The sequence below is a fragment of the Eublepharis macularius genome, chromosome 1 (genome assembly GCF_028583425.1).
Source record: "Eublepharis macularius isolate TG4126 chromosome 1, MPM_Emac_v1.0, whole genome shotgun sequence".
In the NCBI taxonomy this organism is placed as follows: Eukaryota; Metazoa; Chordata; class Lepidosauria; order Squamata; family Eublepharidae; genus Eublepharis; species Eublepharis macularius.
The window spans coordinates 239,749,359-239,766,328 of record NC_072790.1 but is presented as its reverse complement, the minus strand read 5'-3'; the positions used below and the strand labels follow the sequence as shown (position 1 = coordinate 239,766,328).

The 16,970-nt window shown below is 48.9% G+C and overlaps 1 protein-coding gene across 11 annotated transcripts in view; it reads left to right on the top strand.

Annotated features, from left to right (window-relative positions):
- Positions 1 to 16,970, top strand: part of UBAP2L (ubiquitin associated protein 2 like) — a 54,507-nt gene that overhangs the window by 21,053 nt on the left and 16,484 nt on the right. For 6 of the 11 annotated variants that reach the window (XM_054994752.1, XM_054994770.1, XM_054994735.1 and 3 more), the window contains 10 exons: positions 3,000 to 3,052; positions 3,152 to 3,237; positions 5,934 to 6,105; positions 7,023 to 7,236; positions 10,074 to 10,351; positions 10,500 to 10,672; positions 12,250 to 12,439; positions 12,978 to 13,032; positions 13,418 to 13,595; positions 15,389 to 15,461. In XM_054994752.1, coding sequence (XP_054850727.1) covers positions 3,000 to 3,052; positions 3,152 to 3,237; positions 5,934 to 6,105; positions 7,023 to 7,236; positions 10,074 to 10,351; positions 10,500 to 10,672; positions 12,250 to 12,439; positions 12,978 to 13,032; positions 13,418 to 13,595; positions 15,389 to 15,461 — 1,472 coding nt within the window. Of the gene's footprint in view, positions 1 to 2,999; positions 3,053 to 3,151; positions 3,238 to 5,933; positions 6,106 to 7,022; positions 7,237 to 10,073; positions 10,352 to 10,499; positions 10,673 to 12,249; positions 12,440 to 12,977; positions 13,033 to 13,417; positions 13,599 to 15,388; positions 15,462 to 16,970 lie in introns of all 11 variants that reach the window. The other 5 variants (XM_054994727.1, XM_054994744.1, XM_054994719.1 and 2 more) reach the window with 1 other exon arrangement.

Below are 16,970 nucleotides of genomic sequence, written 5' to 3'. Positions count from 1 at the left end.
GGCAAAGGGGCAAACCGGCAGTCTCCCAGCACCACACTGAGAAACCGATCTTCAAGTTATGACCCAAACCAGGGCAAACCAGTCCAACCCAAAAAGTCTGTGCAGAAGGATACCATGATAGATCCTGTCAGAAGCCCGAAGGAGGTCCAGGAAATTAATAGCATAGCACTCCTACCGTACAGCTCCAAGAAGGGGTCGTCCACCAGGGTGAGTGAGGCCACTTCATTCCCATTACCAGGCCTGAAACCAGATTGGAACAAATCCAAACGATCTGCTTCATTCAGGAATCCCTGAAGTGGTCGAGCCGTAGGAGGCAAGTAGCTAGTCATGTGATACTGTACAATTCAGCAAGAACTCTGAGTCGACACGAGATGTCTGGCACGTGAAGAACACGTCGGGAGATGCAATGTTAGCCGGGAAGGGTAGTTTAAAAAGACAGAGCCGGCAGCAGGGCAAAGGCGTTGCTCTACCCTGGAGATGTGGGAAGGGCTGTGAAATGCCAGAAGGGAAACTTCAGCCCATTGTAACCTCTCCAGGTCCATGCCTGGCTGTGGAAGGCAGCTCCAGCCCATTTCCATTCCTCTCTGCCCTCTGGTTGTGATCCCACACAATTTTAGGCTGGAGAGGTGGAATTGACAGAGCCTTTGGGTAGGTGAAGATGAAATTAACCGACCCTCTGAGGAGCGATGTCCGCCTCTCTGTCTTTTAAAACTACACTTCCTGGCTAACATTGCGTCTCCCTACACTTGCTGAACACGTGCCGAGGCGTCTCATGTAGAGAGAGACTCTCTTGACAGTGTGGGTGCGGGTGAGAGGAGCACATATCCCAACTTGCAGTGCCTCCAACAAAGCCCCTTTGGCACTCTTCCCATTGCAGTGTGGCACCTTCGGTTAGTAGAGAGGGGAGGGGGGAGAGCTGCTTGTACCTTCTGTCTTTTTGTGAACAAAAAGAAGTAAAAAATTCTTGGGCTGGATCTCATGGATCCCTTCCACTAATTACGTGGCCTTCTGTTGGCACAAGGAGTTCCCCCTCCTGCAAGAGGCCCTTTGAGCTCTTCCCCTGAGGGGCAGCACGCTTCCTTGTTTGCGCTCTGTGAAATGCTGTGGTCGAACACACTTTCCCTATTTCTACCCTCCCTTTAATTAAGGGAGCCAGCTGGATTTTTAGCTCTTTTCAGTCTGCAATGTTCCCTGCCTATTTGGAAAGCCTGTTAGCCAGTCCCGGGAAATGGGGATGTTCCACACTGGATTTGTTTGACTGGAAAGGGCTGCTTCGTGCAGAGGATGCATGTTGAATGTATACCTAAAATGTTGAGTACGTGAATGAAAGGACCACATCTGTAAGCACGTGTATCATGAAAGGCGTTGCTCATAGGGGTCTGGGGTCTGGGGTCTGGGGTACAACTTCTGTTGAGCTCCGTGCAGTGAGTAACCCTAGACTTTCCTCTGCTTACAGATGGCCCCTCTGTGGAAAGCTAAAAGTGCTGCAGGGTCGATTGGGTGGAGGAGGGGGATGTAATTGCAACCCAGTTCCCTGGTTAATTGCCCTGCTCTTTATTAGCATTTCTGGAGGAGTGATCTTCACTCCTGGTATGGGAGGAACACAACTGTTTCCTGATAACGTAATAGATTCCCAAAACTTAGCTTGTTAGCTCGTCTACCAGTGGCTAGCTGGAATGACCATAGATCCGTCCCTCAAGTCTTTTTTCGTGTCTGCCAAAGACCTGGGTTGTGGATGCTGCTGTCACTTACCATGCTGGGGTTTGAAGCAGGTAGAATCTGCTTGCTTTGAAGTGCAATATTACAGTCTCCTTCCTCTTCCCTCCCCACCGACCTGTCAAGAACTTGAGGTGTGTGTTGGGGCGGAGGGGGTCTTGCTAGAGTACAGGGGCATTTGAAGAGACTGCTAGTACCAACCTAGGAAAAGCTTTCTGAGCCCAGCCAGGGTATCAAAGAGATGGGTGGGACTTTGTCCCTTGCTTAGATAAAGCCTACACGGATTAACCCCTTACTGGCTGTGTGTGTGTGCCTCCTTCCCTTCCCCCCACCACTTCCTTTCTGTTAGCTGACCCTACGTGTGGGCTTTAAAAATGGCTTGTAGAAAATGGCAGGTGGTTTTTGTGCCCATAGTCACGCGATGACCTGCCTTCCCGCCTTCCCCTGGACCCTGAAATGAGCTTGCCGTGCCCCCAGAGCCTTTGCTCAGCCCAGTTCCAAGGGGAGGAGAATCCTGCGATTTAGAACAAGCTGGAGTGGGGATGTGGGTGGCCAGACACTCGGGGCGGAGGGGGGGGGGTTACCAGTCTTATAAAACTTACTACCACTTTAAGTACCCTTGCGTGGTGAGAGGAAGCTCACATCATTCAATTCCACAATCTTAACATCTGCCCACCTGTGTGGGGGGACCTCGCCAACAAGTTCCACGTTCTCCTAGTCCTGGGGTGGTTCTTGAAAGTAAAAAAATACCATGGCATCCAGCTCCTGCCAGCATAGCTCACGGCAAGGGCAGGAGGGCTCCAGTCAGTCTCCAAACAGCTTGATTTCAGCGGAGGGAAGTGTTGCCTTTCCAGTTTGCAAGGGGGTAGATACAGAGCATTTTGTGGGGGGGACAAGGGGATCAGAATGGAGGTGGCGCTTCTGCTCTACAGGGTGGGAGCGGGTAGCAGCAGAGCTACGTGGACATGTCAAATACTCGGGCTGCCTCCCCAGTTCCCTAGAAGGACGTGAGATTTTTGGCAGGGTCAAAGAGAACAAACCCACTCTCCCCTCCCTCCTCCAAGGTGATTCCAGGGTCCAGTCTCTTTGCTTTGGTGTTGGCTGGGGGAGGGGGGGGAAGCTTGTGTGGTGTGCTGGTTTTCCCCTCTAAGCTTGTGTCTGTTGGGCAAGGGGCAGAAACCCTGCTTAGCTGCTTGCAACGCTCCTTTGAAAACACCTCCCTTCAGCTTTTTCCAAGAGGCTCCTAGGACTTGCTCATAGGCTGTCTCTTGCTTTTTCGACAGGCGCGTGGAGAACAGCGACAGAGGAGTGGGGGACCGAGGACTGGAATGAAGATGTATGTAAACCTTCCACTCGCCTTCCCTCTTTTTCTGCGTGTGTGACATTCATTTGCCTTCCCCCGTCCTTGACGCCTCCTTTTTTCTCTCCCCTCCAGCTTTCGGAGACCAAGATCTTCACCGCATCCAACGTCTCTTCCGTGCCTCTGCCCGCGGAAAATGTGACCATCACAGCTGGACAGAGGTGGTTCATTTTTCTTTGCAGCTGCAGCGTTTCAGTTTAGGAATATTGAATTGGCTTCCATGGATCTGGCAGCACCTTTACCCGACTGCATCAGGGGAGGGATTATCCCAACCAGAACTACGTGAACGCTTGCCCAGAACCCTGAGATCAGAATAAATTACACAAACGCGCACTTGCACATTCACCTTGTGTCAAGCCCTGTGTCAGGCTTCCAGCATTTAGTAAGGTGGGACAACGGAGGGGAAAGGCTGTGGTGCTTCAAGCCTAGATCAGGAACAGGGCTGACTTCAGTTCTGTGTTTTATTCCTCTCCTCCCACCAAGAATCCCTATGATTAAATTTACAAAATTTAAATGTTGTAAATTTATGTGTATTAAATTTATAAAGCAAAGCATGTTCAGGAACTCTTCTAAGTGAAGGCATAAACTAATCTGAGTTCTGCGACCATGACTGTGCAAGAGATGTTCTTGCTGGGTCAGCTCCGCTAGCCCAGTGTTCTTTGCAGGAGCTGGACTGGGGGTCTGCAACCTTTTATAGTTAAAGAGCCAAAGTACTTAAAAATTCAGAGCAAAAGACCCGCAAAGAGCTATCATAAGAACCTATTTGCATAACTAAAAATGCAAAACATTATTATAGCTGACAACTGACATGTGGGTTTAGTAATCAGTAACTTTTCCACAGACCAGACTCTGGTTGTTGCCACTCCTTTATTCGGAGGTGACACAGATGAAGTCTTTAAGTAATATACACCGGGCACTCTGTGCGGTTGATTTAAATGCACTAGCATAGATCTTTGCAATGATCCACCCTTGAATTCCTGGCAGCTGTTCGCTTCTTTCAGAGTAGTCATTCCCAACATGGGGTCCAGGGACCCCTGGGGAGCCGAGGAATTATTGCAAGGGGTTCTTTGAATCCAGAAACGCAATAAGCACTATCATTTTGATTCCATTGTCATTATGTATTTTATCAGTCAGTGGATACTATAATAGGACAAGTTATTGTGGGGGACGTCCCTGATATTTTTAATGTTAAAAAGTGTTCCTTGTACTCAAAAAGGTGGGAAACGTTGTTTTAGAGCATCTCTAAGAGGCTCTAGAGTCCCATAAAAATCTTTTCCGGTCATTTTCTTGGCATACTGGTTATCCTGGCATCCCACCTACTCCTCCAATATACCTTGACTTGCAGATGGCTCTTTTTAAACAAGCCATCTTTGGTTCTGTACTGAACTACATTTGGTTGAGGCTGGGCTCTGGGCGAGCCTTCTTGCCTGTCTCCTGTTTGGGGGGCGTAATGTAATCCCCCCCCCTTGATTTTTCCCCCGGCTGGACCATTGCTACCACCTCATCTCCCACCTAATAGAATGTTTGGTTGGGATTGGGACATACAGGTCACCTAGAATTGTTTAATACTGAATTGTATGTTTGTTTATGCTTTTAATGTAAATTTTAAATACTGATGTTATCCACTCAGAGCCTGTTTGCAAGGACAGCGGATTATAAATCCAATCAATCAATCAGCTCTGAGCCATTGTTTGCAGACCCCTGAGCTAAATGAAAAAGAGTCCAGTAGCACCTTTAAGACTAACCAACTTTATTGTAGCATAAGCTTTCGAGAATCACAGTTCTCTTCGTCAGATGCTGACTGGTCCTTGACTGACGAAGAGAGCTGTGGTTCTCGAAAGCTTATGCTGCAATAAAGTTGGTTAGTCTTAAAGGTGCTACTGGACTCTTTTTGATTTTGCTACTACAGACTAACACGGCTAACTCCTCTGCATCTCTGAGCTAAACGGCCATCCAGAAATTTGCCAGTGGTCCACTGGTCGGCCATAATACTGTGCGTGTGTGTAATACTTGTATTAATTAAAAGAGCATAAGATTCTGACAGTTGATTCTGGAAGGGACCTGCAGGTCAAAAATACCCATTCTCACACCTCAAGGCTCATCCTGTTCGTATATAGATACATGGCTAGCCCTGCAATGGTGAGAGGTCTGGGCTTGGGTGGTTCATGGGAGGGGCAGTTCATGCGGCCACTGCCTCACCCCCACCCGCCTCTCCAGGAGCCGGGGCCCTCTCCTTGTTCCCCAGGCATCTTTAAACGCAGCAGGAAAAGCCACACGTGCCTGATACAGCTTCCTAAATTTTTGTGAGTGTATAAAAATGCTGTGGGAAGGAGGGTGGTGGCCTTAAGCAGCTCCCTTTGTTGAGTTGCCACTGCACACACGGATTCTAGGATCAGGCCATTAGGTACCTGGTTCTGAGTAACATGCAACTTGCTGGCACCTGATTTAGTTAGATCTGTCCAGGGTGCTGAGCCTGCCCACAGCAGACGCCTGGAATACCCAGAGTCCTCCCGTGGAGTTTGGATGGTTTTACATATGCTGGTTTCTTAAAATATATCCCACCTTTTAAAAACAAGGCAGCTCCCAGTCTGATAAAACCGCAGCATGGGACAAAATACATAGTGAATTTTTTAAAAAGATGAAACAGGAAGCAACCTAACCTGCTTAGTGACAAGCTGAAGAGAGGGAGAATCTTCTCTGACCGATACGGAATGCCAAACATCCTTCGGGATAAGGCCGTGTCCTCTTGGAGGACCACAAGCAGAGGAGGGCAGTGTGTGGATGTCCGTGGTGAGCTAGGGGGAGGCACCAAAGCACGGCCTTGCTAACCTGGGCTGTTCTTCCCTCCTTTGCCTAGAATCGACCTTGCAGTGCTGTTAGGAAAGACCCCTTCTTCTCTGGAGAATGAGTCTCCCAGCCTGGACTCCTCGCAGGCCCCGACACTCAGCCAGCCGCTAGTGTTCAGCAATTCCAAGCAGAGCACTGTATCCCAGCCCGCTTCAGGGAACACCTTCTCTCACCACGGCATGGTAAGGAAATGCGTGCTTCCTGCTTGGTTGCTCGGCTGAGAGGGCGCAGCCGCATGCGCAGGTGTGTGGCCAGTGCCACGTAGGCCGTGTCCTTCTCTCTAAGCCGTTGGCTTTCTGCGCACAGTGAAAGGCGATGCCAGGTCTGACTAATCCGCTGAGGTCGCTTTCTCTTGCGGAGCATGATGAGCCATCGTAGCTGCCGAGAGGCTGGAATTAGTGTTGGAAGTCCAGCTCTAGTCTCTGAAATGTTGTCATTTCTTGGACATTTTTGCCAAAGAGGGTGGCTGGCTTGCTTTGGAATGTGCATCGCCACCTTGAGCAAACCTCATTACGAATCGGGATTGGGCAGGCTTAGTACTGTGGTTATTGGAGAGCGCTGTCCTTTTCCAATCAGGGGTGGGTTTTTTCCCTGTTTCCTATCTGGGTTTTTTTCCCCCCTTCTCCAGTTGCTGGCTTTTATCCAAGGGGGTCCTCCCTGTGTGTGTTTATGCCCCACCTTACTCCCTTGATAGGCCTTCAAGACAGTGGAAAATAAACCAACACAATCAGATTCTAAAAATAAGCTACCTTAAAACGCAAAAGAACAGCATCTTAACATGGGTGATACCACCTTAAAGCACAAAAGAGAAGTATTTTTTCTTTCTCACTCTGAGGAAAGGGCATCTAAGCATGAGTGATACCCACCAGTCAGTCAAGGAGGCGGGTCTTAATTCCAAACTTCCTGTCTCTAGTGATGGAGATCACCGTACTTCTCAGTTCATTTCCTGCCTGGCAGAGGAGCGGAGGCTTTTAGAGAAGCTCTGCTGAAAGCCTCTCCCCCTCTATCTTCTGGTTAGTCTGGGGAGATTCTTCCAGACTTTAGCCTCCATGCCATGCTGGCCTGTTGTAGCCCTTGCTTTTCCTTTGTCTGCTTGCAGGTGAGCATGCTGGGAAAGGGGTTCAGCGACGTCGGCGAGACTAAAGGCACCCCCGCCACCCCCACCACAGGCTCGCAGTTCCTTGAGCAGTTTAAGACGGCTCAGGCTTTGGCTCAGCTGGCGGCCCAGCACCCCCAGCCTGCTGGGAGCGGCACTGCCGCGGCCTCCTGGGATATAGGCGCCACCACCCAGTCCTCATCTCTGGTGCAGTACGGTAAGCCGCTCCGCTGCGGGATCGGCAGGCCCCAGGGCTTCTGGAAAGAGCCAGAAAAGGCGTGCACGGGAAAGAGAGCCTGGGAGCACCTTGTGGCCGGAGAAAGGTGTTGAGGTGCGAGCTCTCCTTAGCCAGGAACCTGTGTCGTCGGATGCAGGGAGTGCGCTGTAAAAAATGGGTTTTACATGCGCATTCTGGGTTTGGGCTTGGTGACGTTCGAAGGCACTCTCTTCCAAAAGGAAAACTTTGTCCCTTGGGAGAAGTTAGGGTGTCGAAGAGCCGAGGTTTAGCCCTTCTCCCTGATAGGTTTGTTTACTTACTGTATTTATAATCCACTCGTCTCTCGGAGACTCACAGCGGATTATACAGTCTGTGTCAATCCAGTCAATATGATTAGACATCTGATAAGCATTATAATAGGATTAGGATTACAGAAATCTGAATCCCACATTGTGGAACGGTCTGCCTGAAGCTATTAAGGCCTCCGTGCTTCTATTCTGCAAAATGTGCAGGACAGAATTGTTCCGGAGGCAAAGCTGTGATGTTCATGGCTCAGCTCAGGAGGGTATTTAAAAACGTTATGCACATTGCTTATAATCCGCCTGGCTCGCTGTGTCTCAAGGCAGACCACACAGTGCGAGTCAATACGATGAGTGGTTGGGACATCCAATAAACAGTGCCGTCGGGGCTAGAGTGCAGAAATTTGAAAACGAGCGGAAATCGGACACAGAGCTGAAACTGTTCATTTGCAAATAAACGTGACACGCTAAACAATGGGGGAATTACCTAGTAGGGGCATACTTACAATAGTATAGAAATCACAGTCGTACGTCTGAGTCCCTATCCCTTTACCAAAGCATTTTTCTGAACCACTTCCTTACAGTGCAGCCTTGCCTTCCTTCCTTCCTGTGTAGAAAAGCCCTCCTGCATAATTCAGTTTTGCATAGTTTATGGAAAGCCAGGAGAAAGGGAGCCCTCCTAACCTTACCACGCCGGCTATTCCGTAAGAGAATGTGCCTGCAGAAGGCCCTGTTCAGATGATCAAAGCTGCCAAGGTGGAGCAGATAATCAGAGACCAAATGTCCTGTTGCCATATAGAGATATATTTGCATGCATTGTTGGGTTTTTCCCCTGTGGTTCTATAATCCAAGCTCAGCTATATAAATAAATAAATGATCAGAGTGCACATACAGCGAAGGAAAAAATGGTATTATGTCAGCAGGAGACGATGCAGCAACAACAGGATAATACATGCGGCAAACAGATGAGCTGTCCTATATACTGCGGTATAGTCCGCAGTTCCTTTTCCTTAATAAAGCGCCTTCCAGAACCATTCTATTACAGTATAACCTTACAGAAAAGCCCTCTTGAACAACTTCAGTTTTACAAAGTTGGTGGAATGACAGAGGTATGGAAGCCCTCCTGACCTCCCTGGACAGGCTGTTCCACAAGATGGGGGCCACAACAGAGCTTTCCATATTCAGATATTATTGATGTTCAAACCATCTATTAGCGTCCATGCATCGTAAAGTGGTAAAGCTTTAACTGGACTCTGTCCTTCAGTGTTCTTCCCCTACGCTGATGCCTGAATTGGCTGTAGGCATTTTGTGGGGTAGCAGCCACTTCATTTCTTGGGCTTGACGTGGCTTTCTGAGACGGATCTGATTATTCTTAACATATGATGACCTGCTAGTTCTTCATTGGCTGAACAGGGTATTCTGCGTGGGGTGCTGGCCATCCTTGCTGGCTTCATAGGGTGCCCACAGCATGCTGCATACCAGTAGACCCTTTCTGGCTCTCTCATAGCCGTAAAGGGGGGGACAGCGTATGCCACAGCAAGTACTGAGTTCACTGGCAGAGTGAGTCCCGCTAATGCATAGCTGGACATCCGCCTGGGGTTCTTGGAACAAACCAGCTCTTTTTGAGGGCATCTCCTCCTAGGACTAAAAGTGTGTGACAGCCTGAATTTTGAATTTAGACAAGGCAGTACTTTGGGTGACGTCACCTTTGATTGGCGTGCAGGAATATAGCCCTGCAACAATCCTAGTAGGTACAAGAAACGAGATGTGGTTCTTAAGGATAAGCTGGCCAAAGCCAAGTCTGATGCATGTAGAAGAGCCCGAATGTGGGTTTGACGTGGGTGAAATGGATCACCCTGCTGAGCCCATTAACTTCAGTTGTTTAGGATGGCACTGCTAGTGCCCCCCACCGCCAAGATCCATCAAGCTCTGACAATTCTTATGTAAAAAAAGACAGACCCTTGTTTCAGTCGCTGGATATTGATGGTTCTCCCTACCTGTAGCTGTGCAGCGCTCCAGATGCTGGTTTGAATCCTCTTTTTTTTAAAAAAAAATCAATTTTTTGTTTATACCACTTCTCCAGCAGGCTCTTTGAGGGGGCTTACAGTTAAGACAACACTCTTTTTCACAAGTTTCCTCTTGCACTGCAAACTCCCACATCATCTCTGATCTGTGCAGGGAAGGGGCGTCTCCTGATCCTCAGAGCAGAATTTCAGGGGAGTCTGCAGCGTAGAGTAGGCAGGAAGGTTCCTCTTGCTGAGCTCTGCTTGCCCCGTTTTCTCTGTTGTAACCAGAACCTCTCTGGTTGGGCTAAGATTGGAGCCTGTGTGCTCGTTACCAGCTGTTCCAGCAGGAGCCAATAGGAGAGCCTGCTGTGAAACACAGTATTTTAATACCACAAGAGAGAAGCACGTGTGACTTTGTGCAAGCGCTCTTGGTGCTGAGTATTTGATAGAAGCAGGGGATTCGCCTGCCCGGGCCTGACTGCAAAGGTGAAGCTGTATTGACCTGACTTTTGCTTTCCTTCCGGCAAAACAGATCTGAAGAACCCGTCGGAGTCCACGGTGCACAGCCCATTTGCCAAGCGCCAGGCCTTCCCACCCACCTCCACCATGATGGATGTGTTCCTGCAGGACAAGCAGCCTGTGGTGACAGCCTCCGTCGCAGCCCCACCGCCCCCATCGTCCCCTCTGGCTAGCAAAACCAACCCAGTTCCCCAGATGTCCCCGGGCTCCTCAGACAACCAGTCCTCCAGCCCTCAACCAGCCCAGCAGAAGTTGAAGCAACAGAAAAAGAAAGCATCCTTGACATCAAAGGTAGGAAATGGCCGAGGACCGTAAGGTGCGCAGCGGCTGCTTGGCTTGGGCTGCCTGTGGGGCTTCACAGTGGGTTGCAAAGAGACTGACAAAGGGGGAAGCAGCGCTGTGCGCTTGCCGTAGTAAGAGCCCTCTCTGCCCTCCTCAGATTCCTGCTTTGGCGGTGGAGATGCCTGGCTCTGCGGATATCTCGGGACTTAACTTGCAGTTTGGGGCATTGCAGTTTGGTTCGGAGCCTGTCCTTTCAGAGTATGAATCCACCCCGGCAACGAGTGCCTCCGTGAGCCAGCCTCCAAGCAGCCTGTACACAAGCACTGCAAGGTGAGTTTCTGCGTGTGTCTGGGGTCTGTGTGTGTGTATGTGCGTGTGTGCACATACATGCCATGGCAAATGCAAGACGGACAGATCAGCAGGCGGTTATATTACGGTGGGGTGGGGCGGGGCAGGGAATGCTCACTATTCAGGGTGCTATTTAAAATCAGCAGTAAAAAAAGTGCCCTCTGATAGAGAGGAGCTTGTTCTGAGATCTTCCCTCCCTGTGCAAGCACCAAGTCATGACTGACCCATGGTGGGACGTCGCATCACTACGTTTTCTTGGCGGACTTTTTATGGGGTGGTTTGCAGTTGCCTTCCCCAGTCATCTACGCTTTACCCCCAGGAAATGGAGTACTCATTTTACCAACCTAAGACGGATGGAAGGCTGAGTCAGGAGATTATTTCTTTTTAATTTAATTTATTACATTTATATTCCGCCCTCCCCGCTTTCACGGGCTCAGGGCGGATAACAAAAATACAAATGTTAATACCATTAAAAACATTAAAAAACACTATATCTAATCATTAAAATTATAGCTATGTATATAAATGTCATATAATTTTAAAATCATCAGACCTCTCTTATAGAGATGGCAACAGAGCTTGTGAAAGGTTTTCTAGAGTAAAATTGGTGAACTCAGAGGCCAGAAGCTAGAGGCTCCAGATTATGTAAAACCACCTGTGTAGCTATGCCAGCTATGTAAAACGAAGTTCCGGGTGGCATTTTTATTTAGGAAACAGGGCTATATTTAACTTTAACTTTAATTGAATTTTTATACTGCCCATCTCCCGAAGGACTCAGGGCGGTGTACAGCAACGATAAAACATACAAATATAAAACAATAAGAATATAAAATATAAACATATTGAATAATTTAACTCAGAACAGGACAACTCACATTTAGGCCAGCCCCGCTTGTTGGAATAATAACGTCTTAAGGGCATATTGTAATCAAGTTGTTCAAGAAGTGGAACAGGGCTATGAATGATATCACGGTGTACAATATATATTAATCTGTTTGACGTGTTTTTTATCGTGCTCTTGTTTTCTATTTACTGCGTTATTTTCTATTTACATAATACTGTTGTCTGCATTATTAGACATACCATATCTATTGCTTTACGCTTGGGTTCGTGTTTCTATAATCCTAGTCTCATCCTGTTGACGGCATTGACTTGTGCTGTATAATCTGCTTTGAGTCTCAGTGAGAAAGGCGGGCTACAAATAAAATCACCCTGGGCCCAGCTGCATACCAGTAGACCCTTTCTGGCTCTCTCATAGCCACAAAGGGGGGACAGCGTATGCCACAGCAAGCACTGGGCTCACCGGCAGACTTGGTCATGCAGGTCAGCCGCAGGCCTGTTGCCTGTGGTGCCCGGACAGCAGGTTTCTTGCTCCCGCTTACCTGCGTGTCGTTTAAAAAGGGGTAAAGGTTTAATGGTGCAAAACAGAACTGACATCATGAAAACCACTGCCCAGGCAGAGCAAGGGTTCCGTATTCTGAACTAGCCGCACTTCTTGTGATCTGTCCCTTTCGCATGCTTGTTCATCTCCGTTGTGTGTTCGTCTGTTTCTTCTCCAGTGAGTCTCTGTCCACCATTTCGTCCAACAAGACCCAGGAGTCTGGTTACCAGAGCGGCACCATGCCTGCAGCAACATATACCTCCCAGAACAGCGCTCAGGGACCATTGTACGAGCAGAGATCCACCCAAACCCGGCGATACCCCAACTCCATCTCCTCCTCACCCCAGAAAGACTTGACCCAGGCCAAGGTAGGAGCCCCTTTGGAGGGCTTTACAGTGCTTCATGCCACCTGTAAACCCAACCTTCTAACAGTTGAAGAAGGCAGGAGGTGATAATGGAAGAGACAGAGGCTCAGAGGCACAATTCCTGACCACGTGGCTGCCTCTGAGTTGTCCAGACTTAATGCCTTGTATAGAAAATCAAGGGCTCTGCATTTATGCGTGGGTTCCTTTGAGGTGGCTGTCTGTGGAACTCTCCACCACCAGCAGTAGTGGTTTCTGTTTATACTAGCGTTAATTGGTGGGGTGCATAAATAAATGGATGTCGTGGCTCAGGAGCAGTCACTGTTCCCCATGTTCAGGGCATCTGGCTTAACTCTTAAGCGTGTCCCTTCTAAGTTAGGCAAATGACACAGAAGTGTGAGTTAAATAATCTGGATATGACCAGTGTCAGGAACAGTATTTTGGGTTGGGCAGATGTTCAGCATGGCTGGCTGTGTTGAAACAAAAAGTGCATTTCTGCAGTGGTTGAGCTGACCTTCACCCCCTCCCCCTTTTTCATTCTTAGAATGGCTTCAGCTCTGTGCCGCCCACACAGTTGCAAACCACGCAGACGGCTGAAGGTAAGTGCCACTTGAGCACATGTAGAGGTTTTGTGGGGAGGGAGGGAAGAATATCTGAGCCGTAGCGGGCATTTTTTTCAAGTGTGAATCTCTAAAGTGCTGGTTAGATTTGAGGGTGGCGGACTGAGAAGGGCCCCAGGGCTAGATCTCATTGCTTCCATGAACGCATTTTATGTCCCCAGGGGAACACCTGTTCTCGCAGTCTCAGCCTCTTTCAATGTGGGTTGGTAGCAGTGGCCTACCTAACAGGGCTGTGGGTAAAGACTTTGGTCAACTTTTGTGAAATGCTGACGTTATGCTGTGTAATCCCCAAATATCCTGTTGCTGAGCCTGTGTTCCTCTTCAAGGGCCTAAATCCACGCCTACTGTCTGTCTTTTTAAACAGGTTCTGCAGGCTCCACAGTGAAATCGGACTCCCCCTCTGCCCCTAGTATCACGGCCCCTCTCAACGACACTGTCTCTGCAGCCTCCCTGCTTACTACGGCCACTCAGCACTCGTCAGTGCTCAGCAGCCTGAACCACGCCGAGGAGCTCCCCAGCACGGCCACCACACAACACAGCAGGTAGCAGCAGGGCTGCCTTTGCCCTTCCCAGGAGGCGGTGGGCTAGCTAGCCCCTCCTGCCCCTTGCTGTCACCGTTGGCCGGATCTCATGGACGTGTCCCTCTGCAAACAAAAACCATCCAATTACCGCGGCTAAGCCAGATGGTGCAAAACATTGCGCAAGGTGGTTTTACAGAAATCTTGGAGATTTCTGACATGGTGTTGCAGCTGGAGTGTCAGACAAGGATCTAGGAGGCACGGGTTCGAATCCCCACTCTGCCATGGGACGTTTGCTGGGTGATCTTGGGCCAGTCCCCTGCTCTCAGCCAGGCCCACCCCACAGAGTTGTTGCAAAACTAAAATGGAGAAGCGGAGGATGTTGTAAGCCACTTTGGGAGGAAAGCAGAGGTACAAATGAAATAAAGAACCCCATCAGCAGGCAGATGTTCCCCCCGCAAAAAATTTTTAATGAAGAAAAAAAGCAAATGTCCAGATCTTTATTTTATTATTTACTTCACTTATATCCCACCTTTCTCCTCAATGGGAACCCAAAGCAGTTTATATTGTTCTTCTCTCCTCTGTTTTATCCTCATAACAACCCTGTGACATAGATTATGCTGAGAGGGTGTGACTGGCCCAAGGTCACCCAGCAAACTTCCGTGGCAGAGTGGGGTTTCGAACCTGGGCCTACCAGATGCTAGTCCAGCACTAACCACTACACCACACTGGCTCCTGCGCCTTGTGCACCGCACTGGGATTTAAGATGCAGTCATGCTTGTCTTTGATGTTGGGTGCTGGCAGGCTCACAGTTGGATCGCTCCAGGGGTTCGATGACAGCTCTTGCACGCTGGGAAGAAGCAGATCATGGAGGGTCACCTCAGAGAGGTCTGGCCCGGTCCCAACGTGACTCCAAAACCCATGCGAGAATCACGGTCCTCTTTGCAGGCGGAGAACAGATGGGAACCACTTGGTTATCTTGTTATTTGAAGAGTGGTTGATGTAAATTTGCGATGCGTCTCAACATACATCGCAGTGAAGTCACCCGGACCGTTATTTCCATGTGTCAAGCAGTCGTCAAAGCTTTCTTGCAATGAGCCTCTCTCGAGTCGGGAACCACCCTTGTGTCAGAGGAAAGTCCTGCCTCTGGTGGGACGCGTGTGTGTGGGATCCAAGCCTGCACTTGACCTAGTTGGCTGCTGGGCTGTTGAAGAGCCTCCCGTGGGTCCGCTGGCGTTTTCCCAGTTCTGAGGCTTCGGTGCTGGGAGGCGGTTCGTTTCCAAGCTCAGTTGAAGAAGTCCCGTTTGACCCACAAAGACGTGAACAGTCTGGTTCCTGATTGCACTGGGGACTGTCCTCCTCTGTGAACCTCGCCTGACGTCTTGTGATCAACTCGCAAGGCGCTGCTGCGTTAGCAAGGCCCCCCTTCTGCAAAAGCCAGGTTAACCTCTGTGAGGCATGGGGCCTTTACTTTTTTTAAAACCGTCCCGTTATTTTGACGTCTTGCGATTTCTGAGGCTTAAGCGACTTACCCTTGAAAGGTGATGCAGAAGTTACCTTACCTGTGTTCAGTAGCCTGGCCATAGTGTGCCTTGAAAAGCAGTGGAGGTTCTGGGCCCAGGTAACCCAGCTTCTGTGCCAGTTCCAACTGCGTAGATTATGCAAGCAAAGCCATTATATATTAATTCTGTTGTTAAAAGTGTAAAAGAGAAGTGAATGCGTTAGACCAGTGCATTAGGTGTCTTGATTCAGAGAAGTTGTGTGTGTTGCCAGTAGTGCCAGCCTTGACTGACCAGCATTCTTTTCCCTCTCCACAGCACGTTACCTGTCCAGCAAAACAGCCTTTCCTCCTCAACTTCCTCTGGTCGCACGTCGACTTCAACTCTCTTGGTGAGTAGGGATGAGGGAGAGGATTTGGTGTACCTGTACAGAACAGCAAGATTTGGGTCCAGTAGTACCTTGGAGACAAACTAGATTGCTAGGGTGTGAGCTTTCTAGAGACAAAGCTCCCTTCGTCAGACATATGGAGTGGCAAAAGGTAGGAGTCTTTAAAACCCAGGTGGAACCCTGTATTCTATCAGCCTCTAATAAAAACATGTATTATAGCTAACTTCCTGACAATCTAATTTGCAATACCCCTCCCACCCTCTGCCTGGATTTTAAAGACCTCCTACCTTTTTCCATTCTGTGGGTCTGAAGAAGGGAGGTTTGACTCTCAAAAGCTCACACCCTGGAAATCTAGTTGGTCTCTAAGGTGCTACTGGACCTAAATCTTACTGTCCTTCTACAGACCAACACGGCTACCCACCTAAAACTAGGGATGGTGAAGTTCCCCATCATGGGTACCTGTTACGTTTAGTCATGTAGGGTTATGTTCCCATGTGATCTGCATGAGTTAGTCTTCTAGGGCTTATTCAGAAAACCCTCTTTTGTACATAAAGAATGTATTTATTTATAGTCTGCCTTTATCACTGAGACTCAAGGCAGATTACACAGTGTGAGATTAGTACAGTCAATTTCAAGGACATTTCCATTAACAGTGCCATAGGGTAAATAAATACAAGTTTACAAAGATGTAGCATTAGCAAGAATCCAATACAGAGTTGAAGTAGTAGTAGTAGTAGTAGTAGTAGTAATAAATGTTCAATTTATATACCGTCTTTCAGGGTAACTTAATGCCCACTCAGAGCAGTTTACAAAGTATGTTATTATCCCCACAACAAACACCCTGTGAGGTGGGTGGGGCTGAGAGAGCTCTGAGAGAGCTGTGACTGACCCAAGGTCACCCAGCTGGCTTCCAGCAGAGGAGTGAGGAATCAAACCCGGCTCTCCAGAGTCCCGCGCTCTTAACCGCTACACCAAACTGGCTCTCACATCAAACTGGCTGCTGAAATAGGACATAAGCAATTCTAGGGCTGACACTAGGCCACATGAAACACAAGTAGCTCATAGGAGCACGTATTTAAGACAACAGGTAGTATGTAAGGCAACATAGCGGTGAAGTCTGTGGTCCTTAACTCATTAGTGAAGCATCTGAGAGCCCCTCCCTCCAATACAAAAGGCTTTTTGAATCATTCAGTTTTGCATGGTTTGTGGAAAGCTATCCCTTCCTTCCCCCCACCCCCATCCCGAGAGAGGTCATGTTCATTGGTTATCTGTGAGGATATCCCAGAATTCCTCTCTGTATACTAGGGACAAAGTAGTCTCCTTGCATGACAGAAACTCCCTGGGAAAGATGGGGAGCAGCGGGGTTGTGCTCTGCCGTTCTCATGGACAAAGCGGATCAGAAGCAGAGGAATGTTCTGCCTGCTTCCAGGGCCGTGGTTTCCTGCGCCACACAGACAGTGGGATGTGCTCCAAGGAAGCCATGGTTTGAGATTGGGGGCAGGAGAGGAAGGC